This window comes from Bombina bombina, chromosome 5, assembly GCF_027579735.1.
Source record: "Bombina bombina isolate aBomBom1 chromosome 5, aBomBom1.pri, whole genome shotgun sequence".
Taxonomy (NCBI): Eukaryota; Metazoa; Chordata; class Amphibia; order Anura; family Bombinatoridae; genus Bombina; species Bombina bombina.
The window spans coordinates 752,495,955-752,523,858 of NC_069503.1; the positions used below are offsets into that span (position 1 = coordinate 752,495,955).

General features: G+C 38.1%; 1 protein-coding gene across 2 annotated transcripts in view; it reads left to right on the forward strand.

The window, feature by feature from the left end:
• The window catches only part of LOC128660800 (glyoxylate/hydroxypyruvate reductase B-like), a 75,769-nt gene that overhangs the window by 40,232 nt on the left and 7,633 nt on the right, over window positions 1-27,904 (forward strand). For both annotated transcript variants that reach the window (XM_053714826.1, XM_053714825.1), the window contains exons 3-4: window positions 2,771-2,942; window positions 19,265-19,443. In XM_053714826.1, the coding sequence (XP_053570801.1) occupies window positions 2,771-2,942; window positions 19,265-19,443 (351 nt within the window). The remainder of the gene's footprint in view (window positions 1-2,770; window positions 2,943-19,264; window positions 19,444-27,904) is intronic.

Consider the following 27,904-nt stretch of genomic DNA (forward strand, 5'->3'; position numbering starts at 1 on the left):
TCTGGTATCGAGAGTTGAAGCTGCGTTAAATATGCTCTACGCTCCTTTTTTGGAGCCTAACGCAGCCTTTATGTGGACTCTCAATACCAGAGTTATTTTTATGGTGCGGCCAGAAAAAAGCCGGCGTTAGCTACGCGGGTCCTTACCGATAAAACTCTAAATCTAGCCGTATGATAGCTACAATGTAACTATTAGTTATATGGTAGCTAGCTTAGGGTTTATTTTATAGGTAAGTATTCAGTTTTAAAAAGGAATTATTTAGGTATTAATTGTAATTTTTATTTAGATTTATTTTAATTATGTTCAAGTTAGTGGGTGTTAGGGATTAGGGTTAGGGGTTAATAACCCAAGTATAGTGGCGGTGATGTTGGGGGCGCCAGATTAGGGGTTAATACGTGTAGGTAGGTTGCAGCCATGTTGGGGGCAGCAGATTAGAGGTTAATAAGTGTAATGTAGGTGTCGGCAATGTCGGGGGCGGCAGATTAGGGGTGTTTAGAATCGGGGTTTATGTTAGGGTGTTAGGTGTAAACATAACTTTTCTTTCCCCATAGGAATCAATGGGGCTGCATTACGGAGCTTTACGCTCTTTTATTGCAGGTGCTAGGCTTTTTTTAGCCGGCTCTCCCCATTGATGTCTAAGGGGAAATCGTGCACGAGCACATAAAACCAGCTCAAAGCAGCGATGGTATTTGAGTGCGGTATTTTGCTCAACGCTGCAATATTGCCTGCTAATGCCGGGTTTATGAAAACCTGTAATAGCAGCGCTATAGGTAGGTGAGCGGTGGAAATAACTTGCAAGTTAGCACCGAGCCGCTCTTACCGCAAAACTCGTAATCTAGCCGATATAAATTTAATAATAATAAGTACATTATTTTCTATTTCTATATATATGTGATCATGTTAATGTAAAATAAATATCTATAGGAAAATATATATAGGTATATATAGATATATATAGAAATATGTATTTACATTATCCTGTAAGTGAATATTGGAATGTTAAGTGTGTAAAATAAATATTAAGTAAAAACACAAATACATATGTACACACATCTATACATACAGTGTGTGTGTGTGTATATATATATATATATATATATATATATATACATACACATATTTAGACATGTCTATGTATGCATATATACAGTATATGTTAAAGCCCCTTTCAACCCTTTTTTTTTTTTTTTTAAAAACACCTTATACCATATATCTTTGAGCACTTATAACTTTTTAAATATATTTTTAAAATATTTTTTATCAGATAGTCTTTATATGAGTATAACTGTACTTTTAAATGGACATAAAACAAGTTGGGATAGAGACAAAATATAATATGTACTTTAATTACTTTACCTGCAAATTTATACTGCAGTGCTTCACCATTAACCCTTTCTTTTTAGTTTTTGAATTGTAAAGCTCCAACTCCCACCTCAAATTTCCTTCTATGGCTGTATCTATATCTATTTTTCTTTTGGTAGAATGTAAAAATGCATAGGGATTATCTGATGGAGCATGCCTAGAAGCTGTGAACTCAGTTGAAATACAATGCCTGTGTGTCTAACCACTGATAAGGGGGGGGGGGGGGAGTTGGCTTCTCCAGGCAGTTTAGCTATGTAATTAAAGGGACAGTCTAGTCAAAATTAAACTTTCATGATTCAGATAGAGCATGCAATTTTAAACAACTTTCCAATTGACTTGTATCATTAAATTTGCTTTGTTCCTTTGGTGGTATTTTTGAAAAGCTAAACCTAGGTAGGCTCAAACTGATTTCTAAACTGTTGAAAACCGCCTCTTAACTCAGAGCATTTTAAAAGTTTTTAGCAGTTAGACAGTACTAGTTCATGTGTGTCATATAGATAACATTGTGCTCACTCCTGTGGAGTTATTTAGGAGTCTGCACTGATTGGCAAAACTGCATGTCTGTCAAAAGCACTGAGATAAGGGGGCAGTCTGCAGAGGCCTAGATACAAGGTAATCACAGAGGTAAAAAGTATATTAATATAACTGTGCTGGTTAAGCAAAACTGGGGAATGGGTATTAAAGGGATTATTTATCTTTTTAAACAATAAAAATTCTGGTGTAGACTGTCCCTTTAATTTTGCTTATTTTTGAAATTATTTTAAAATACTTGCCAGCAATTTAAAAATAAATAAATATGCAAACTATTTTTAATTAAAGAGCCCTTTTAGCATATGCACAGATCTCAACCCGTTTTATGTCCTTTTAAGTGTATTTATGTTATGTTTAGTGCAACTTTTTTCCTCCCCTACCCTTACGTGAGCTCTCAAGTCACGCTAATCCAACAAGCGTAAATCATGATTGCACTCGAGAGAACGCATTTGCTTTCAACTCATAAATGCACGTTATTTCCGTTGCGCACAAAAAGACGATAAAAACCTGATATCGCTCATGCGCAACAGTTAGTGCCGCACTCCTAATCTAGCCCTAAATGGGAGCAAAATTTACAGCACACTGTCCCTTTAAATTCTACATGGCTAAGAGTACGGTGTAAAGCTCAAACGCGTCAGCCGTTTTTACACTTACTAAGAAGATTGTTACTTTCACCTTTACTTTTAACTGAATGTTTGCAATATGCCGATAACTTATCTGGTGCTCCATTTAAACTCTTTTCGTATGCATAACCTTTAAATTCTAACCCATTAATCAACTACAAAGGCATTAATTGAACACTGAAATTTTACCATACTGTGATTGTAAACCACATTTATTGTCAATGTAAGCAAACGGTTTGCATGTTATTTTAAAGGTAACCGAATTTCAAGTTCACTGGAAACCAAGAATTTTGATTTAAACTGGGTGGGTGATGAAGTTACGGAGGCTACATTGGGTATTATTGGCATGGGAAGCATTGGCTACACTGTAGCTCTGCGAGCAAAAGCTTTCAGAATGAAGATACTTTATCACAACAGGAGACAAAGGTAAGATATATAATTATATGTACAATGAATTCTGTTTACTATTAAAGGGATATTAAACAGTATGAGATTGTAATATAAAATGCTTAGTTGTGTCTAGTTAAAAAAAAAAAAAAAACTTTGCAAAATACTTTATTAATTTTGTCCCCTTTTTCTGTAATTGCTGTCTTTTTAAATTCCATTGAGTTTCTGTAAAGCAATGGACGCCGCCATGTCTGAACTTAAAGGGACAGTTTACTCAAAAAAATTCTTCCCTTTTTATTTGTACCCAATGATGCACTTTACTTGCTGGAGTTTATTAAATTGTTTTCAAGTATTTCCATTACCCTTATATTGGTATTTGAAATAGTTGGCTGAGCCTGTGGTATCCCCACCTATCCTTAAAGTTTTTGGCCAAGCTGTGTAAACATAGCCAGTAGAAGAAATCACACTCCCATTGAGGTATAGAAGAGATAAGGTAATGTTAATTTTCCATTGTTCTCTCCAAGTATTGGTGATTGTTTTACAGACAGATAAAGAAGTATTTATATGTACACATTGTGATAAAGTAATGCTATCAGATTATACCTACAAGCTCAAACCATTTTATTAGGTTGTGGCTTCAAAACACAAAATCGGCTAATTCATATACACAAATAAACCTTTTTATAGTTTTAGGTTTTCCCTTTAGGTGTTCACCTTATCTCATAATCTTGCTGCAATCGGAGACAGATATAAAACCTGCAATAAAATAGACTAATACAAATAAGCTTGTGTGGGTTTCTATTTTATTGCCTGGTTTATATATCTTTCCCTCATTATTCTCAGCAGAAGACAGAGATAAATAGAAAACTAGTTGAAACATGGCAGCACCCATTACTTTTTTTTAATCTAGAGTACTTTATAGAAACTAACGCCTAGATTACGAGTTCTGCGTTAGGGTTAAAAAGCAGCGTTAAGGGATCCTAACGCCGTTTTTTAATGCCCGCTGGTATTACAAGTCAGGCAGGAAAGGGTCTACCGCTCACTTTCTTTCAGCGACTCGAGGCTACTGCAAATCCCCTTACGTCAATTGCGTATCCTATCTTCTCTATGGGATTTGCCTAACGCTGGTATTACGAGTCTTGGAAGAAGTGAGCGGTAGAGCCTCTACCGACAAGACTCCAACCGCTACACTAACACCCATAAACTACCTATGAACCTCTAAACCGAGGCTCCCCCCACATCGCAAACACTATAATAAAATTATTTAACCCCTAATCTGCCGACCGGACATAGCCGCCACCTACATTATCCCTATGAACCCCTAATCTGCTGCTCCTAACATCGCCGACACCTACATTATATTTATTACCCCCTAATCTGCCCCCCCCCCAACGTCGCCGCCACCTACCTAAACTTATTAACCCCTAATCTGCCGACCGGACATCGCAGCCACTATAATAAATGTATTAACCCCTATACCGCCCCCTAACATCGCCGCCACCTACCTACAATTATTAACCCCTAATCTGCCGCCCCCAACGTCGCCGCTACTATAATAAAGTTATTAACCTCTAAACCTAAGTCTAACCCTAACACCCCCCTAACTTAAATATAATTTAAATTAAACGAACTAAATTTAATAACATTAAATAAATTATTCCTATTTAAAACTAAATACTTACCTATAAAATAAACCCTAATATAGTTACAATATAACTAATAGTTACATTGTAGCTATTTTAGGATTTATATTTATTTTACAGGCAACTTTATATTTATTTTAACTAGGTACAATAGCTATTAAATAGTTAATAACTATTTAATAGCTACCTAGTTAAAATAATTACAAAATTACCTGTAAAATAAATCCTAACTTAAGTTACAAATACACCTAACACTACACTATCAATAAATTAATTAAATAAATTACCTACAATTAGCTAAACTAAAATACAATTAAATAAACTAAACTATAATAAAAAAAACAACACTAAATTACAGAAAATAAAAAAAATATAAGAAGTTTAAACTAATTAAACCTAATCTAAGCCCCCTAATAAAATAAAAAAGCCCCCCAAAATAATAAAATGCCCTGCCCTATCCTAAATTGCAAAGTAATCCGCTCTTTTACCAACCCTTAAAAGGGCTTTTTGCGGGGCATTTCCCCAAAGTAATCAGCTCTTTTACCTGTAAAAAAATACAACTCCCCCCCCAACATTAAAACTCACCACCCACATACCCCTACTCTAACCCACCCAAACCCCCCTTAAAAAAACCTAACACTAACCCCCTGAAGATCTCCCTACCTTGAGTCGTCTTCACTCAGCCGAGCCGAATTCTTCATCCAAGCGGGCCAGAAGAGGTCTTCCATCCGATTAAAGTGTTCATCCAAGCGGCATCTTCTATCTTCATCCATCCGGAGCGGCAGCATCCTGAAGACCTCCGACGCGGAACATCCATCCTGGCCGACGACTTCCCGACGAATGACGGTTCCTTTAAATGACGTCATCAAAGATGGCATCCCTCAAATTCAGATTGGCTGATAGGATTCGATCAGCCAATCGGAATTTAGGTAGGAAAAATCTAATTGGCTGATTCAATCAGCCAATCAGATTGAAGTTCAGTCAGATTGGCTGATCCAATCAGCCAATCGGATTGACCTCGCATTCTATTGGCTGATCGGAACAGCCAATAGAATGCGAGGTCAATCCGATTGGCTGATCCAATCAGCCAATCAGATTGAACTTCAATCTGATTGAATCAGCCAATCAGATTTTTCCTACTGTCTGTTTGCTATACCTAGTGATATGCTAATATTCTTCTTAATAATCCCTTATGAATTATTATACTCACTATAAAATATTAACACACAATCGCTAGCTTAATTAAACTACCTGCAAGGACATAACTCACAAAGTCTTGCTTCAAGCAGTGCAACTTTTATTACAATGAGACTAAATAAACATTAATACTATATGCGGATTAAATATAATTACACAAATGCAGATCACTTATAAATACACAGCACTAAATTAAACATAAATATTACACTAATACATGTGCCCATCCTAATTTAAGTGTGTGTGGTGTGCTGTAATAGAGGTTTTCAGTAAGAAGTATCCATGTGGTGTTAAAAGAGCAGCATCCCAAAGATAAGAGAGTTTGATTTTTTGTGTAGGGTCTAATATAAGTTTTCATCCCACCCCCAATGATGATGTCACTCAAATGAAACCCCCCTTTCTCATGTCCAGGTATATGATTGCAGCCATGGGAAAGGGCATATGGTCACACAAAGGGTCTCTATATATTACACTTAAACCAGCTGGTCATAATTAGCAGACAGAGCCTGGTAATGTGATCTTTCTACATTCCAGTATCTGAATGAGGAGTTAACCCCTTCATGACCACACAGCTGAGTTCTTACAGTGATATACCATATATTACCACTTCCTGACCACATCTGAATTCAGATCATGCCATTATTACATTCCCCCCTATTGGCAATGGAGGTTTCTGTACCCTTCCATTCCAATGGTTGTTTTATATGAGTGAATCTGATGGAAGATTCCTAACCCCACATATGTGTGATGGCTATATTAGTGTACTAAGGATGCTTTCATTCGCATACCATAATAATTACACGTGCAATTAATGATTTTAAATAACAACACATACAAATTTGAATAATTATACATAATATAGAAATAAATAATATGATTATAAATGTATGTATGAACAGATTTCCCAACACAGAACCCCATGACTACTGTTTTGAAAATGAATTTGCTCATTTCTGCCACCAGGTAGCACTTGACATCTCTGTAAAAGTATGTAAGATGTTCCAGTAACACAGAATCTTTTTGCAATAAGGTTACCCATTTTGCCAAGGTGCATCATCTACTAATATTGGTGTTATGAGTGGAGGCCCCAAGGTAGCGTTATATGTGAGTAACTGTGGGACAGTGAAGTTAAACTGTAGTGAACTTATCCTCACAGGGTACCCAGTAATACAATAAATCCCTGGTGTGATTTGTTCCCTTGAATTACACCTGTCAAACCATACATGCACCTCATCTTTAAGCTTCAAAGAAACAAAACACACCTTTCCTTGTCCTAATGAAAAAATCATATCCTGGGGATTAACTTTCTCCACAAAACCATTGCAATATGAGTGATTATGCCAGCAGGAATCAAAAATTATTCTTGCCAGGTTGGGTAGACATAAACCTTAGAAGGAAACCTTATGCAGCCAGACATGTCTATCTGTTCCATATGGGAACCATTCCATATAAAATTTGGGAACTCTAACTCATGATGTAAAACATGAGATTCTGTGTCAGGTGTTCCTAGTGAAAACAAATGATAAACATTCTTATAGGTACCACTAGTGGACACAAGTAAAGTAGCCCTGCATATATTTTCCCTGCAACCTAACCAACTGTTTAACCACAATTCTTTGTGTTCTGATGCAAAACTGTTAACAACAGACTGCTCCCACCCTCCCAAAGGTGTGTGGTTATTTTTCATAGCCTGTGCTATTAATGTAAAGTCTGATAATTCTGTTTGCATGGAAATACACACAAAATCCCAGGATACTTCCCTTAACCCACTAATTACTCCTATCAGTATTTCCTCTGTATGTTGAATGTCAGGACCCTGAACCTGAATGACTGTCTGTGTCAGTGTCTCTACCAAGGTGTATATCATTTGTTGTGTATTAATCCCTTTTGCATTTAACATCCCCTGAGACTATAAGGTTGTTGTTAAGATGGATATGTCAATGGAGTTTACCACCCCTAACCCTGTTCACACACCTCCCTAAACTGTATCCACAATATCCCTCCTAGTCCTTCTCATAGTACCTTCTGCCCATTTAACTAATGCTTTTTCCATAGTGGCAGTAATTCTGGAACAATTTTGGTAATGTGTGGAAACTAGCCAATCTATTATTTTAATATTCCATGTGATAAATTGAAATGTGGCGTCCCTCAATACTGGAATTGGCTTGATTGTACTTATTTCAAATCGACCGCTAGAAACAACCCTTTTCCCCTCACAAATTGGAGTATTGTCTTAATGCTTCCTCTTTGGTGTAGTGATTAAAGTAGAATAGATCAAAGGTGCAAAAGTAGTTGTTTCCCTTTTTTTATCTATTCTTAAGTATACTTCAATCCCTCCACCAAAGTTGGAAGCTGTAACTCTCCAATTAATCCCTTCTCCAATTTGTTGTTCAAATATAGCCTTGGTTATATTATAGTTATCGCCATTTATATTGTGAATAGGAATAGCAAATGTTGTAGACACAGAAATACCTTCTCCCACCAGACCTACAGTCCATTTTCCCCAAGCCACCCACTTACATTCCCATTCCACTTTATTACCCTGATTGACCCCCCAAAAAACAGTTAAATTGTCTTGATGTTTTTCATCAAAAATTTCAATCCTCCCACCCGCATTAAAAGTCAATTTTCCCAAACAATCTTTGTTAAGGTCTTGAGAACTCCAGAAGCTTGTCCATCCTCTGATGATGTTGCTAGAGCTCCATCTATGACTCCTTGTGAGGTTGGTGATTGAAAGTTCATTACAGTCACAAATTGGAAGTTTTTGCAGTAACACCCACACAAATACAAAGAGGTTGGTGGCGATCATTCCTCTCAGGATCCACATAATGAAATCTGTCAAAAAGATTAAGAGAATATCAGTAATTAGCAGAAATATCTACAGCTGGGACAACTGTCCCTCTATACAATTTACATTGGTCAACATGGACCCATTTGTAACCAGGCTGCCTTCTGGTTTTCCCAGGGGTTGATCTTTTAATCACAGTATTACCCAATTTGTCCAAAATTCTATAAGGCCCTTCCCAATTTGCATCCCAGGGAGAATTTTTGTGAAAATTTTTAATCATGATCAATCCCCCCTTCTCAAACAGAGGTGTTTGCGGTGTAGATGAAAATTTGTTGGGGCCATATTAGAGGCAGCAAAAAGTAGCAGTGAGCTCAACTGCTCCTGAATTTGGGAGAGATATTAATCTCTAGACACAGATTCTCTCAAGGGGGTAGACAATTGTGGTTCACCTGGGTGGCCTAATGCCATCTTTCTCCCTGTCATGAGCTCATAGAGAGAACACTTGTTAGCATTTGATGGTGTAGCTCTAATAGCGATTGGAACTGCTGGAAGATGTGTGACTCATGATTTACCATACTGGGAAAGCATTTTGGACAATTTTGTTTTTAATGTGCGATTCATGCGCTCAACTATACCAGAGGATTGTGGATGATATGGTACATGCAATCTTGTCTGTATTCCTAGTAGGGCACAGAGATTTTGTATTTCCTGACCTGTAAAATGTATACCCCTGTCTGATTCAATGAGTGTTGGAAAACCCCATCTTGAGAAAACATGTTCCCACAGTGCTCTGGCAGTAGCCTGTGCAGTATCACAGTGAAGTGGAATAGCCTCAACCCATTTTGAAAAAATATCTACAATTATTCGGGCATACCTGAGACTCCCCTTTGATAGTGGAAGTGGATAGCTTTCCAAGGGCCATATGCTACTGGTATTATCTGGAGAATGGGTCTCTGACCTTTAGGATGTGGATTTATTTGAGCACAAATTAAACACTCTTGTACGCATTTTAAACAGGTTTCTGCTAAATCTGGCCAATGACATTTTTGCCTTAAATGGTACTCTAATGCACTTTGGCCAAATTACCACAAAAACCAATTTAGCTTGTGGATCAGTGGGATTGGAGTAACATATTAACCCATTACAAATTGAATAACCATTTGCAAGTGTTTGCTGTTCCTGTAACAGAGGGAAAAGGTTAGGATATTTAGCTTGTTCTGTTTGCAAATCAGGTACCTCTGGATCTATCATTGTAATATTTGCTATGTGTGCCATTGTATCTTTAGATGCAACATGCTCTCCATGCTTCCTATGCCTCACTGTCATTCTCATCTGATTGCCATGCTTCCCCATATAAAGCTGCCTGTTTGGCTAACATATCCACATGTGCATTTCCTTGTGAATGTTCATCTGTGAAATGTGTGTGTGCCTTAACTTTAACAATGGCTGATTGGGAAACACAGCAACCATTGCAATCTACCAATTTCTTAAGGGCTTGGACATGTGACAATGGTTTGCCTGCTACCATTCCCCTTAGATTCCAGATTAGTAAGTACTCTGTCAGAGATCTAGTAACATAGTCACTGTCACTGTATATATAAATGTTCTGTGTGTCAAACTTGTGGCAAGCCATAGAAATGGCTTCTAATTCTGCTCTCTGTGCTGAGAATGATCAAGGTAGCATACATTTAAGAGCTAATTGTTAAGATGGGACCCAAATAGCAAAACCAGTATTAAATTGACCATCCTGCCAAAATCTTGAACCATCTACATAAATTTGTAAATCTTGGGGAGAAGTTTTGTCCATAAACAATTTATGAGGTGATTCCCTGTGTGTCTCTATGCAGTCATGGGGTTCCCCCTGAGTGTGCATTAGTTGGGGTAATGTGTATTTTGCTTTGTGTATTACAGTGATGTCACAATGTTGCAAATCTATCAACCACCTAGTTACTCTTTGTGTTAAAACCCCACTTAATGATTTTTCCAACAACAGTTTTATAGGGGTGTGTGGTGTTTGGAGGATGAGCTTCCCAAATCCCACTATATGCTCAGTAGCCTGAACTGACCAATGCACCTCTAACAAAGCCTTGCTACATGAGTCATATCCTTTCTCTACTGGAAAAAATAGCCAACAGGCCTCCATTTTTCACCCTTTTCCTGCAGTAGGTTTGTGGAAATAGAAGTGTCAGATGTGTATGTTTGTAAAGCAAAAGGGGCCTCCCTCTCCACTGTGGCAAGGGCAGGGGCTGATGCTTAACCTTCCTTTAACACTTTAAATGCTTCCTCATGTTCTACACTCCAAGGAATTTTCCCAACATCCTCCCCTTTCAAAAGATCATAGAGGGGTTTTGCTTTTTTCAGCAAACCCTTCTATGAAATCATGAGAAAAAATTACCAAGCCTAAGAATTGTCTTAAGGACTGCCTATGCAAAGGTCTGGGCACCTGAAGTATGGCTGTAACTCGTTCTCTAGTAGGGCATCGTGTACCCCTTTGGATTGATACTCCTAAAAATGTCACCTTTTGTCTCATTAATTGTACTTTTGAAGTGTTTAACTTGAGGCCAGATTCAGAAATCAAGTCAAACAGTTCATTCAGCCGCTCCAAATGTTCCTCTACGGTCTCTGTTTGTAACAAAATATAATCTACATACTGTATGATACTTTCTAGGACTGAGAATGTTTTTAATACCTCTGCTAATGCTTGGTGAAAGTATGTTGGAGAGCTATGAAAGCCCTGAGGGAGCGAATTGAAGCAATATTGCTTGCTAGCAAAGCAAAAAGCAAACTTATATTGGCACTCTGGGGCTAGTCTGACACTCCAAAAACCATTACTTATATCCAGAACGGAATACCAGCTACATGTGGCACTCAGTTTGGATACAACTTCAGGAGTAGAAGCAACTAAATTTGTAACAGGTGGGGTAACTTTATTCACCATATGAAAATCAGCAGTTAACCTCCAAGTATTATTCACTTTCTTTACTGGCCACAAAGGAGAATTATTAGAGGAACATTTTCTAATTATTCCTTGGCTTTCAAGCTGACTAATAATTTGCCTCACATGTTCAATAACTTCTGCTGGAAAACGATACTGTCTTTGTGGAGGGGGGTCAGGGCCTGCAATATTGATTTCAATGCCTTTTAATATGCCACAATCATTCTTATGTTGAGCCCATATGTCAAGGAAATCCATGACCAATCTCTTCAAATCAGAGTGACTTTCAGTATCCGGCCACACCCTTTCTGAAGGAATTGATGCAATGGATGCTATATGACTGATGTAAGAGTCATCTAATATAACAGGCTTTCTCCCTCTAGTATCCCTCCACAAAACATTGTTACACAGGTCCACTATTATCCCTTCTGATCTCATTATATCAGCACCAAGTATTGTACCCTCTGTGTTTTTGCTCTGCCAAATGGGAATTTCCTTAGTCCACTGATTGTCTAGTGTCATAGTCACATTTGGGATAAGGGATGCTTGAGACTGGTATCCCCCAAGTCCCACAAGAAATGTCTGTCTTGTCCACTGTGGGGGACTTAATGGTAAGTCTGTCAGAGTCACTAAAGCTCCTGTGTCTATGATGAGTTGTGTGTGATGGCCCTCTATCACACCATAGACACAGGGACATCCAGAATGATCCCTAAAGGTGTTACATATAGGGACCATGTCATCCAGGGCATGAGGTAGTCAGTCACAGTAGGATATCAGAGGAGAATTATTTTCATAATTCCTTTCATGATATCCCACTTCCCCTCCCCCCACAGTCATCACTATCAAAGCCTCATGTGCTGGGCCATACAGATTAGTACCAGGCCTAAGCTTTGGGGTGTATTCCTGTTTTATCTGGGGGCTTAATCTTGTTATTTTTCTCTACCCAATTCTGGTCATAGCTTTCTTTTAGAGGTGCAGAGGGATATAATCTTTTCTTCTCTTTAAAAATCTGCAATCTACTCGTCTGTGCACATATTTATTGCAATGATTGCAAGTACCTTTAAAGGGACCGTCTAAGTATTTTAGTTTGCCTTCATTAGTGGTTACCACAGCAATCCTATGTTGCCCTATGTTCCTTTTCTTTAGAATGTTTTGCCTAGCCTTACCTATAATAGATAACACACCCTCTAGTGTATTCTTTTCCTCAGCCATCATATGTATGCTAGGGTCCAAATATGTGAATTTTGTAATTAAATATTGCAACATATGAGGTGTCTGTTCTGGTGAAATTCTATGTGTCAATCTATATATTTGTTCAAATTTAGCTGAAAATACCCATGGGTCATCATTTAATGCTACTTGCATTTCTGCAAGAGAGTGACTGTCTAAATCTCTACTCCCTGTGACTAGTTTACAAACTGCTTTTAATCTGTCCCCATCTGAACCCCATTTATCCTCCTTAAACCAATCTGTGTTCAAATTAACTGGGCCTGCAACTGGTGATTGTAATCTAGCTGCAATGCTGCCTGAAAGCCAAATCTTTAACATTATACATGCTTCTTTAGGAGAAAGCATGTATTGTTTTATTGCAGACTTAAAATTTGACATGTTAGTAAATACATCTGCTTTTACATCATACACTGGAAAGAGGGGTTTTAACTTTATTAGTTGTCTCATTACTTTATCTCTATCTTGGTTTTTAATGGTAGTTGTTACCAGGGATGATGTTCCAGGAGAGGTGGTAGAGAAAAGTAAATTTTGCGATTGAGTTAAATTTCTTCCCCTGGATCTTAAACTGTGTGTTATGGATAAAGTATCTGTTTGGTGTACTGGACTTAATGTTCTTGGCTTAGTTATCTGTGGAGTTAGTATGGGAATGTGTGTATTTTGTGTGTGATCAAATCTATCCTCACTGTGTGGAATAGGCACCCTCCCCCATCAACATGTGGACTTAGCACCCTTCCCCCATCCACATGTGCCCCATCTTCCTCAGACACAGATGGATTCTCCTGATTTATTACTGCGACAGGGGTTAAGTTTGCAAGCCCCTGTCTCAGTGAAGCTATAAGTTGGCCTCTCGCGTCATAATTTTCTTCTAAGGTATTAATATATTCTGCATTCACACCACACATGGCAGAATTCTCATCCAATGTGTTACAATTGATCTCTGTGAACGTGGCTATTGGGGAGGATGTTCAGAGATTTCTCTATTCATTTGGTCTTTGATTGCTAATAACAGTTTCATACAATTCTGTCATTTTGATTTTTCTTTCTTTTAAAAAAACCCTCTTTTTATCAATAAGCTTATTTTCATTCTCACATTGCAACCATACATCTTTCAGTCTTTTAACTATATTAGTATTCTCACCAATAACAGGCTAAAATGTGCTACATTCTGCATATTTAACAATTAATTCCATACTTACACTTTTGAAGTGTCTTCAGACTGCCAGCAAATCAGTTTCACGTCCTGCGCAATATGATTTTCTCTGTGTCTGGTTCGACTGATTCCTAGGTATTCACCTAAATGCCTCTTGGATCTGGTCCTGGCCAAGGACTTATTGCTGAAGCGCTCACGCAAAAACAGTATAGCAACAGAAAAACTAGGTTCAATTTTCATCCAAAAATCACTCTTGTATTATAAAAAGAACATGGATTTGTCCCCCCTTTAAAACAAGTGTAGTTGGTAAGAAAATTATCGCTGGGGCTCGCCAATGAAATAAATGTATGAACTCAAACTATATTTCTTAGTGTCTGTTTGCTATACCTAGTGATATGCTAATATTCCTCTTAATAATCCCTTATGAATTATTATACACACTATAAAATATTAACACACAATCACTAGCTTAATTAACCTACATGCAAGGACATAACTCACAAAGTCTTGCTTCAAGCAATGCAGCTTTTATTACAATGAGGCTAAATAAACATTAATACAATATGCAGATTAAATATAATTACACAAATGCAGATCACTTATAAATACACAGCACTAAATTAAACATAAATATTACACTAATATATGTGCCCATCCTAATGTAAGTGTGTGTGGTGTGCTGTAATAGAGGTTTTCAGTAAGAAGTACTCATGTGGTGTTAAAAGAGCAACATTCCAAAGATAAGAGAGAGTTTAACTTTTTGTGTAGGGTCTAATATAAGTTTTCATCCCTCCCCCAATGTTGATGTCACTCAAATGAAACCCCCCTTTCTCATGTCCAGGTAAATGATTGCAGCCATGGGAAAGGGCATATGGTCACACAAAGGGTCTATATATATATATATATATATATATATATATATATATAATTACATTTAAACCAGCTGGTCATAATTAGCAGACAGGGTCTGGTAATGTGATCTCTCTACATTCCAGTATCTGAATGAGGAGTTAACCCCTTCCTGACCACACAGCTGAGTTCTTACAGTGATATACCATATATTACCACTTCCTGACCACATCTGAATTCAGATTATGCCATTATTACATTATGTGTTAATTAATTTTCTAGCTAGGCAAAAATATCTGATAATTTAAACCAGTATTCCAAGACCCATAACGTATTGGTTCAGTTTGTATCTTTGACAAACATGACTGATGAGTATTCCTTTTTAACATTTTGATTGTTACATTTTCGGCTATGTTGGTTGACTAATACATTAAACGACATTGTACAGCAAGCATTTCAAGCTCTTATTCGTTCGAGAATGTAATTTTATTACTTTCAACCCTGCAAGTCTGTGTTTACCCCCTAAAAGGGGCTCGGGAGCCAAAGAGAACTTCTGGCTCTAAGAAAAATCATTAGTAGTCGGTCAAGGAGTCCAAGGGGCTCACAGATAATGTCAGTGATGTAATTAATACACTCCCCAGCTGATAACTAAGAGAGAACTAGGAGTGATCAAGATTAAAAAAAACACAATGTCCGTTAAGATTTTTCTCTTCACTGCAAAGAATGATGCTTACATAGATATACCAATTAACTCTTTCAGAATTTGCCCCTAAATCAATAAAATAATCACACATTCCCCATGTGTTTTTTTTATCATTGCTGTTATGTTGCAATTTACAGTGATTCAACGATATTTAATAAATACACATTTCTTTATATTACTTGTGCTAGGCCTTCCTTATTTTCCACAGGAGCATAACAATACTGGCTCATAATAGAAAACAAAGTCTATATGCAACTGGGATGTACAGTAAAACTAAATACCATGGCTAGATATTTTATAATGTAAATACTATATTGCACTAGTCTAAACATTCTTTCTCCCCACCCCATGGGTAGAGTTGTATAAATGGAAGCATGTTTGTTGTTTGCTGCACATCATTTTAAAAATTTACCCCCACCCCAGTGAATTCCCACATCTATACATATTTACTACTAAACGCTTAGAATACGAGTTTTGCGGTAAGCTTAAAAAGCAGCGTTAGCCGGTCCTAACACTGCTTTTTAACGCCCGCTGGTATTACGAGTCTTGCAGGTACAGGTGTACCGGTCACTTTTTTGGCCAGACTTGGCAATACCGAAAATCCACTTACGTAAATTGTGTATCCTCTTTTCTCAATGGGACTTGCATAGCGCCGGTATTATGCCAAAAAGTGAGCGGTAGACCCTCTCCTGTCAAGACTGGTACCGCATTTTAAAGTCAGTAGTTAAGAGTTTTACACTACAAAGCCGTAGCATAAAACTCTTAACTAAAGTGCTAAAAAGTACACTAACACCCATAAACTACCTATTAACCCCTAAACTGAGGCCCTCCCACATCGCAAACACTAAAAGAAAAATTTTAACTTCTAATCTGCCGAACCGGACATAGCCGCCACTATAATAAATATATTAACCCCTAAACCACCGCACTCCCGCCTCGCAAACACTAGTTAAATATTATTAACCCCTAATCTGCCGTCCCTAACATCGCAGCCACCTACCTACATTTATTAACCCCTAATCTGCTGCCCCCAACGTCGCCGCCACTATATTAAAGCTATTAACCCCTAAATCTAAGTCTAAGCCTAACATCCCCTAACTTAAATATAATTAAAAGAAATCTAAATAAAATTCCTATCATTTACTAAATTATTCCTATTTAAAACTAAATACTTACCTATAAAATAAACCCTAAGATAGCTACAATATAACTAATATTTACATTGTAGCTATCTTAGGGTTTATTTTTATTTTACAGGCAAGTTTGTATTTATTTTAACTAGGTAGAATAGTTAGTAAATAGTTAACTATTTACTAACTACCTAGCTAAAATAAATACAAATGTGCCTGTAAAATAAAACCTAACCTAAGTTACAACACCTAACACTACACTATAATTAAATAAATTAACAAAATTAACATCAATTAAATAAAATTAAATTAGCTAAAGTACAACCCCCCCCTCCACTAAATTACAGAAAATAATAAACAAATTACAGATATTTAAACTAATTACACCTAATATAATAGCCATTTAAAATATAAAAAGCCCCCCCCAAAATAAAAAAAAACCCTAGCCTAAACTAAACTACCAATAGCCCTTAAAAGGGCCTTTTGCGGGGCATTGCCCCAAAGTAATCAGCTCTTTTACCTGTAAAAAAAAAAAAATACAAACAACCCACCCAACAGTAAAACCCACCACCCACAAAACCAACCCCCCAAATAAAATACTAACTAAAAAAACCTAAGCTCCCTATTGCCCTGAAAAGGGCATTTTTGATGGGCATTGCCCTTAAAAGGGCAGTTAGCTCTTTTGCTGCCTAAAGTCCCTAACCTAAAAATAAAACCCACCCAATACACCCCCCCAAAACCTAACACAAACCCCCTGAAGATCGACTTACCGGGAGATGTCTTCATCCAAGCCCGGCGAAGTGGTCCTCCAGACGGGCAGAAGTCTTCATCCAAGCCGGGCAGAAGTGGTCCTCCAGACGGGCAGAAGTTTTCATCCTGACGACATCATCTATCTTCATCCATCCGGTGCGGAGCGGGTCCATCTTCAAGACATCTGACGCGGAGCATCCTCTTCATCCGACAACTAACACAGAATGAAGGTACCTTTTAAGTGACGTCATCCAAGATGGCGTCCCTTAGATTCCGATTGGCTGATAGAATTCTATCAGCCAATCGGAATTAAGGTAGAAAAAATCCTATTGGCTGATACAATCAGCCAATAGGATTGAAGTTCAATCCTATTGACTGATCTAATCAGCCAACAGAATGCCAGCTCAATCCTATTGGCTGATTGGATCAGAAAATAGGATTGAACTTCAATCCTATTGGCTGATTGCATAAGCCAATAGGATTTTTTCTACCTTAATTCCGATTGGCTGATAGAATTCTATCGGAATCTAAGGGATGCCATTTTGGATGACGTCATTTAAAGGTAGGTTTTTTAGGGTGTATTGGGTGAGTTTTATTTCTTAGATAAGGGTTTGGGCGGCAAAAGAGCTAACTGCCCTTTTAAGGGCAATGCCCATCCAAATGCCCTTTTCAGGTCAATGGGAAGCTTAGTTTTTTTTAGCTAGTATTTTATTTGGGGGGTTGGTTGTGTGGGTGGTGGGTTTTACTGTTGGGGGGTTGTTTGTATTTTTTTTTACAGGTAAAAGAGCTGATTACTTTTGGGCAATGCCCCACAAAAGGCCCTTTTAAGGGCTATTGGTAGTTTAGGCTAGGGTTTTTTTTTTATTTTGGGGGGGCTTTTTTATTTTAATAGGGCTATTAGATTAGGTGTAATTAGTTTAAATTTCTGTAATTTGTTTATTATTTTCTGTAATTTAGTGTGTTTTCTTTGTACTTTAGCTCATTTAATTTAATATAGGTAATTGTATTTAATTTAGTTAATTTATTTAATGATAGTGTAGTGTTAGGTGTTAGTGTAACTTAGGTTAGATTTTATTTTACAGGTAAATTTGTCTTTATTTTAACTAGGTAGTTATTAAATAGTTAATAACTATTTAATAACTATTCTACCTAGTTAAAATAAATACAAACTTGCCTGTAAAATAAAAATAAACCCTAAGCTAGCTACAATGTAACTATTAGTTATATTGTAGCTATCTTAGGGTTTATTTTATAGGTAAGTATTTAGTTTTAAATAGGAATAATTTAGTTAATGATAGGAATATTTATTTAGATTTATTTAAATTATATTTAAGTTAGGGGGTGTTAGGTTTAGAGTTAGACTTAGGTTTAGGGGTTAATAACTTTAATATAGTGGTGGCGTTGGGGGCGGCAGATTAGGGGTTGATAAATGTAGGTAGGTGTCTGCAATGTTAGGGCCGGCAGATTAGGGGTTAATAAGTGTAAGATTATGGGTGTTTAGACTCGGGGTTCATGTTTGGGTGTTAGGTGTAGACATAACTTTTATTTCCCCATAGGAATCAATGGGGCTGCGTTAGGGAGCTTTACGCTGTTTTTTTGCAGGTGTTAGACTTTTTTTCAGTCGGCTCTCCCCGTTGATTCCTATGGGGAAATCGTGCACGAGCTTGTTACACCAGCTCACCGCTGACTTAAGCAGCACTGGTATTGGAGTGCGGTAATGAGCAAAATTTTGCTCAACGCTCACTTCTTGTCTTTTAACAACGGGTTTCTGAAAACCAGTAATACCAGCGCTGCATGTAAGTGAGCGGTGAGACAAAACTGCACGTTAGCACCGCATAGCCTCTAACACAAAACTCGTAATCTAGGTGAAAGTTTTGTAGCTTTATTTTTAACAGCTTTGAACATTTAAGCCATGAGTTTATATATGCATCATTATAATACACCCTATCACCTTTTGACCTGTGTACTAAACATGTTTGCATTTAGGTCACCAGAAGATGAAGCGGCAGTGGGAGCCGTATACTGCAGTAATATGACAGACTTGCTGCAGCAGTCAGATTTTGTGATGCTTGTTGTGAATCTGACACCAGAAACCCATCATCTAATTGGAAAACAGCAGCTACAACTAATGAAGCCCACAGCCACTCTCATAAACATCAGCCGAGGTATTTTATGGATTTAATACCAAAAGAAAAAAACAGTAGTTCTCTTAACGTCTTGACCATGAAACTATAATCAATATAGAACACATTCAGTGTCATCACAAAACTAGTGTCAAATGCTTCTGCTGTTTTTAGGGGCCTTGCCGAAAACAAAGGAGACCGTTTCAATGTTTTTTAGATATTGGAAAAACTGAAACTGTTTTTTTTTGTTAACAAAGTGATCACAATCTTTATGAGCTGAGACTGATAACTGACACAAGATTTGATCTCCATTTTCCCACAACAGCACCCTGAACTACCTATACTGAATACATTTGTTTTTTCTAGTGTTTCGTGGATATCTCATTAGCTGTACTCAGTATCACATATACAGTATGTCTATTAAAACATATCGCTATAGGGAAAGTAAAGAAAGCAACAAAAGTGGCGTTATTTAACCCCCTATAGCGCTGCCATTACAAGTTTTTAAAAACACTGCTTGCGCGGGCGATATGGAGATTTTAAGCTCCATACCGCACACAAAACAAGCAGTGTTTTGACGTGCTCATGCATGCTTTCCCCATAGACATCAATCGCGGAAACAAAAGCTCTTTAATGCAACCCCATTGATGTCTATGGGGAAAATAAAATACAGTTTAAACCCAACACCTTAACATAAACCTGAGTCTAAATACACCCTAATCTGCTGCCCCTGACATCGCCGACGCCTGCCTACAGTTATTAACCCCTAATCTGCCGCTCCCGATATCGCTGCCACCTAAATAAAGGTATTAACCCCTAATCTGTCGTTCCCGATATCACTGCCACTATACTAAAGTTATTAACCCCTTATCTGCCACAACTATATTAAAGTTATTAACCCATATTCCGCCGCTCCCGATATCGCCGCCACATAAATAAAGCTATTAACCCCTAAACCGCCAGCCCCCACATCGCAACAACCTACATTAAACAATTAACCCCTAACCCTAACGTAACCCTAACTTTAACATAGTTAAAATAGATCTAAATTAAACTTACAATTACTAACTAAATAAACCTTTTAACCCCTAAACCGCCAGCCCCCCAAATCGCAAACACCTAAATTAAACTATATTAACCTCTAAACCTAACCCTAACGTAACCCTAACCCTAACGTAATCCTAACACCCCCTAACTTTAACATAATGAAATTAGATCTTAACTAAAGTTACTATTATTAACTAAATACATACTTACCTGTGAAATAAAACCTAAGCTAGCTGCTACAATATAACTAATAGTATATATTGTAGCTAGCTTAGGTTTTATTTTTATTTCACAGGTAAGTTTGTATTTATTTTAACTAGGTAGATTAGTTAGTAAATAGTTATTATCTATTTACTAACTACCTAGTTAAAATAAATACAAACTTACCTGTGAAATAAAACGTAATCTGCCTTACACAAAAACCTAACATTGCAAAAAATAAAAAACACTAAAATCACAAAAAATAAAAAACTACCATTACAAAAAAAAATGAAATTATCCAAAAAAATTAAGATTATTCCTATTCTAATACCCTGTAAAAAAAACACCCCAAAATAAAAAAGCCTAATCTAGAATAAACTACCAAGATGATGCACTTACAGTTTCTGAAGTCCCGCTTGAACGATCTTCATCCCGGCGAAGTCTTCATCCAGACGGCCTCTTCAATCTTCATCCCGGCGGCGACGTCCTGATCCAAGCGCCGAGAAGTCTTCATCCAGGTGGCATCTTCTATCTTGATCCCGGTGGCGCGAAGCGGGTCCATCCTGAAGACATCCTGCGCGGAGCATCCTTTTCATACGATCGCCGCCGTACACTGGATCTTCAATGCAAGGCACGCAATTCAAGATGGTGTCCCTTGCATTCCTATTGGCTGAAAAATTTGAATGAGCCAATAGGAATTAGGGCTGCTAAAATCCTATTGGCTTTTCAAATCAGCCAATAGGATTTAAGCAGCTCTAATTCTATTGGCTAATACAGGGGTATTTGGGCCCATTCGGGCCATGATAAATTGGCTCCTTTTATATGCAAGTACATAGTAAGTGACATTTGCTTTGTTTTTATTAGCATCAAGTTTCGCTCACCCTGTGTTGCTTTTGTAACTTTGTGGTCAACTTTTCAAACCCCAAATGTTATGGTCTAGAACAGGGGTGCCCAATAGGTAGATCTGGATCTACCAGTAGATCCCGAAGGCGCTGCTGGTAGATTGCGGCCGATGTGGTCAAGTTACGCGATCTCAACACTGGGGCGTGATTAGAGTATGGTTGATAGGGATATACCGCTTTATCTATGGCAGTGTGTGAAGGGGCAGGTCATTAAACAGTCTGATGGTCAGAACGAAAAGTGCTACAGGATTGGATCTTGAGGGACATCGATTTCAACCAATCAATGTAGATGATTTTTGAATGACAACACAATTGGCCTATCAAAAGCATGGTTGAGTGAGGCGGAGCTTGGCCAGGCAGGCAAATGGCCGCATAGTCACGTCGCTCCGGCACAGCAGTAAGACCCGACACCCCTAAAAACAGTGTCTAACACTCTTCACCCACAGCAGGCTGTGGCTCAACACCTGAAGCTCCAAATGTGAACAGTTTCACAACCGGGAGAGACCGGACCCGCACGCAACATTACTTAAAGCAGGAGCAAAGGAGCGATCCGTCACCATCTTGGCTCAATTACAACTGCGACAGAAGTGAATCCTAATAGCGCCTGGTGAGCAGAGACCCGATGGGGTAAGAGAACACATCAGAGCGATCACAAAAGGCTCCACATATGCTCCACAATGGAGAGGTAATGGTACCAATGAAACCACAGCTTCTATAATATGCTGCATAGGCAGACCATACGACAGCAGTAAAATGAACATTATAGTTATAAAAAATACTAATGAGGTAAAACAGAACGGCTATACACAGATCCAAAGCACGGTATAAAGTTAAAATCGCCTCAATTAGTTAACAGACCTGACAAGTTTATAAAGCACAGCACTTAACTGAAAATCTGGCATAAACCCCAGCAGAAGTCATTAGGCCTACGCAGGCCCAAGTAGAGAGCTACATACTGTGAATTCTAAACCGATTTGATTACCCACAGAAGCAATGGCATCCAAGAATAAAAATAAAGGGGACAAAAACACTAAGGGTCAGTCGCAGACCAATACACTGGTCAGCTCCTTTTTCCAGACCAGCACATCAGATACGCAAGAACTAAGTTCCATAGACTGTCCTGCACATAATGATCCAATGTCATCTCCGGACTATATGATACAACTCAAGCAGGATATTGCTAAGCTCCCATCCAAGGAAGATTTTGAATCTCTCAAGTCCCTTATAACAAGATAACTAACTACACTGCGAAGAGGTATGACAGAGATGGGTGAGAGAATAGTAACAATCGAAGAAACACAGGACACGACCACTGAAGCGGTCTGCTCACTATACAATCAAACCAGCACACATGAAAGCAAAATAGAAGCCCTACAAGAAAAGATAGAAGACTTAGAGAATAGGGGTCGGAGGAGCAACCTCCGCATCAGGGGTATTCCTGAGTTAATAAAGCCAGCAGACTTGTTGGAATATTTACAAGGCCTTTTCCGTCAGATATTGGGAGACCAGCAGGCCCCACCGATAGAAGTTGAAAGAGCCCACAGATCTCTCCGACCCCCACCACCGACAAATGCTCCCCCCAGAGACATTATCCTTAAATTCCTCAGATTCAATGACAGAGAAGCTATCTGGCAGAAAGCCAGATCCTCTCACGCAATTACATATCTGGACCATGAGCTACAAATTTATCCGGACTTGAGCCCCAGCACCATCCAAAAGAGAAAAGAAACTCGTTTCATCACCTCAGTACTTCAGGACAAAAACATCAAATACCGCTGGGGATTCCCCTTTAGTCTAATAGTACCCCATGAGGGGACCACAATCATATACAAAGGTGTACAGGACCTTGATAAACTTTCTAAAGGACTGGGAATCCCCCTGAAATTACCAGGACCTCCATCTTCAGCAGACGGCCCTCAGTCCGCAGTTTCTCACATTCAATTCTCAAGCTTGCAGAAAACAGCTTGGAATAAAGTCCAATCCCTCAAGAAACGAAAAGAAAGATTGAACATTTCTCCTGCATCACTTAGAGACTGAACGTGATGGAGGTCACTTTGTGCTGTCTATATTGGGTGAGATCTTGAAATGTAATACCATTACCTAGCCAGAACATAGTTCACTAATTGATCAGTGCCTTGCTTGTCGTGTTAAGCAAAATGTTGTTCATGTTGATTTGTTTTCTTCAACATAACCCTATAAGGGTTTTTATATTCTAGCAAGGTTTGAAGGTTTGGGTTGATAGCCCTTTGTATAATTGTTCACACTGTTATTTTGATGTTTAATACTTGCATTCTTACTGCTGTAGGACCTCATATTGAAATGGAAATAATTTAAATCCTCCATATGGTTTCTTGCCATCCCCCTTCCCTAGTTATCTACCCTGACCCAACGGTTACCACTTAAGTATAATGAATCATTCTGCAATGTTCATATTGTTTATGCTAATAAATGTACAATGTATATGCTCCTTTTTACTTATTTTTCAAAAACAGTTCATATACCGTCCAGACCTGAGAAATAACCTAACATTGTTTTCACACATCTTACACAGCGCATCACCACTAAGGATAAATCATAATGAATAACAATAAAACCAATAACAGACAACTGTCCCTTCTAACAATGAGGAACTATTAGACCTCCCACAATACAATGACAAAATTCAAAAAGCTATAAGAGAATTCTTCGACTTTAATATTAACTCAATATCCTCATTTCAGAGTATCTGGGAAGCACATAAAGGAACTATACGAGGTGAACTGATGAGCATGCACTCCCATTTTAAAAAACAGCAAAGACAACTGCTACATGACTCCCTGTATAAAGTTAATGATTTAGAAACACAACTTAAAAAAACACCTAAAGATACACAGTTAGCTAAAGCATTACAGGATATAAAACAGACCACGACTAACCTTCTAGATAAGGAGTGTAAAGCATTTGCCTTTAAACTCAAACAGACACATTACGAAGGCGATAATAAATGCAGCAGGCTATTCGCCCGCAAACTAAAACGCAAAGCTCACCGTGCCTTCATCCTCACAATTAAGTCCTCTAATAAAACACACTATGATACTTCAAATATTGCTGAATCCTTTCGCTCCTACTATGAACAACTGTACAATCTGACTACAAAACCTACAGACTCACATCCACACGCCTCAGAGACCAACATATCCTATATTGACCAATATTTATCAGATGTTAAACTACCAGAATTGACAGAAGAACAACAAACCTTTCTTCAATGCCCTTTTACCCTACTTGAGATTAGAAAGACCATAAAAGACCTCCCCACTGACAAAGCACCAGGCCCCGACGGCTACACTAACTACTATTATAAAAAATACATAGATCTCCTCTCCCCACACCTTCTCTCTCTCTTTAACTCGATAACCCCAGAGAACCCTTTTCCCACTCGGACACTGGAAGCATTCATCTCCATTATACCAAAACCTAGAAAAAGCCCTGTATATGTAGAAAATTATAGACCAATCTCACTTTTAAATACAGACCTAAAAATATATGCCAAAATTCTTGCAGTAAGATTAAATACAGTATTGCCACAACTAATTGAAAAAGACCAGGTCGGATTCGTGCCAACCAGGGAAGCGAAAGACAATACGGTCCGGGTTATACAACTAATAGAATATGCTACACAAAAAAACATTCCGCTCTTGGTTCTGTCGACCGACGTGGAGAAGGCATTTGACCGCGTTGGTTGGCAGTTTCTGAGAGCGGTACTACGAAAAATGGGTATAGGGCAGGACTTCATAAAGGGTGTTCGCCATGTACTCTACCCCAACAGCTAGAGTTCACATAAACGGTTCTCTCTCAGCCCCATTTCATATCACAAATGGCACACGACAGGGCTGTCCCCTTTCCCCACTGCTATTTGCTTGTGTAATAGAAATACTAGCTCATAAAATTCGAAATCACCCCCTTATAACAGGTATACAAATTCAAAACTCACACCACAAGATTATGTTATATGCCGACAATGTCTTATTCTGCATCACTAACCCCCTAACCACTGTACCACATATCATCCGTCAGCTAGATGAATTTAGTATTGTGTCCAACTTCCTAATTAATAAAACGAAATTGGAAATAATGAATGTTAATGTCCCACCAACAGATATAGACCTAATCAAACAAAAGGAAACATATCTCCTGGCTAGGGAGGATCAACGTTATTAAAATGAACATTCTTCCGAGACTCCTTTATCTCTTTCAATCCCTACCCATTCCCCTCCCTGTAAACTATATAAATACCCTGCAATCAAACATTTTAGACTTCATTTGGTTCAACAATAGAGCGAGAATTGTTAAAAAGATAATGCTTCTCCCCATACATATGGGAGGCCTCGGGGTCCCTGATTTCCACCGGTATAGGCAAGCCACCTTCCTACAGCGAATTATAGACTGGTACTCAAATCTGAATGACAAAACATGGGTACAATTAGAACACGATATGACACAAAATCAACACTTGGGCCAACGATGCTGGTCACCAAAAGATAGAGATAGATTCTTAAAATCCTCCACACAAACTATTTCAGAAACCTTCAGAGTCTGGGACAGGATTCTGACCGAATATCCCAAAATATCGTCAAAATTCTCACCTTTAACACCGCTAACACATAACAACGAATTCCGGCCTGGTCTTTCAATGATAGCTAAACTCGCAGGTGCTTCTGTCAGATCTTTGCAGATTCATCACTTAGGAAACGAACAATATTCTCCTAGCATAGATGAACTAATTTCCACAGGCTTTTCTGTCTTTAAAGATTGGCTTTTCTACAGACAGTGCCATTCATATATCACATCTCATCCACAAACCAATAATATGATCAGGTCAATGACACCTTTCAAATCTATCTGTCATAAAAGCACTCCAACCAGACACGCTCTGTCTATTACTCACTCCCTCTTATCACAACAACTGCATGGAGCTCTTCCATACTATATAGACAGATGGAATTCTGAATTAGGTATAGATATCACATATGCAGATGCCCTGCAAATTTTTGCCAACATAAAAAAAAACCTCAGTCTCCTGCAAATTTGTTCAGCTCAATTTAAAAATACTACAGAGATGGTACCTAAACCCAGAGCGGTGTAAAAAAATATATAAACTCAAATCAGCACAGTGCTGGAGATGTGGATCTGGGGAATGCCACATGTCCCACATGTGGTGGCAATGCAGCAAAATAAAGCCTAATTGGAACGAGATAGCTCAAGAAACCAGTAAAATACTAGGAGTACCCACCCCCTTGGACCCCTGCTTGTGGCTCTTTAATAAGGTTCCGAGCAAACTTTCTACTACATTAAAAAAATTATTTCATATTCTGAGCAATAGCTTTAAAATCATGATTGCGAGGAACTGGAAGTCAGATAAGATCCCCTCCCTGGCACATTGGCACTCAGAGTGTAATCGCACAATATCACTGGAGGAATATTCCTACATGAAAAATAAAAATTTAGACCTAAACGCTCAGATGCTTTTTGTGTGGGAAGCCTACATACACTCTTATCCTAAGTAGCTTAAACAAGCCCTAGAAAAGAAAAGGTCATAGAAAAGCCCTTAGTAATAGTAGTTAGAGAAACTTGTAGGTCTGGATGGTATACTTTATTGTACAATGACTCTCTCTCTTAATTCTGGTATTTATTGTAGCCGTATTCGAATCTCCCTCCCCCCCCCCACCCCTTCATCCCTTTTATTTATACCTTTACAAAAGTCAGATGTAAAATGATTCAGGAGTGTAATTGATTTCATTTTGTATGTTTATTTCTAGGTAAATGCTTGAATTTCAATAAACTTTTGAAACTTAAAAAAGCATGGTTGAGTGAGTACTATCGTTGAGTGAGTACTATCCCAATGGATATGGTGGTATAGTATAGTTAGGAGGGTAAGCGTGAATAGATAGAAAAAGTAAAGGCGGAGGCTGCTGTGCTATGCTAAAGGAACAAGTCTGATTGACGTCTAGCAAATGAATGTTTTAACCCGGTAAGAAATGGTCTGCATGGCGCACTATTGAAATTTATTTGTGTAAGCCTCACTGGGTCATATCAGGCCAAGTCCGCGGCGCAAAGTAAAGGGGGTCAGTGGCAGTAATTTTAATGCAGTGTTTTGTAACATGACACAAGGAGTTGCTCCTAATAACCCGAACACTGCTACTTTTGTTGTCAGGATTAATCTGTTGCATCTTTATGCTTTTGCACATCCATGTGTTGCTAAATCATGCAACCTTAAATGGATATGAAACACACTTTTTGTTTTTATGATTCAGATATAGAGCATGCAATTTTAAACAACTTTCTTATTTACTCCTATTATCAATTTTTCTTCA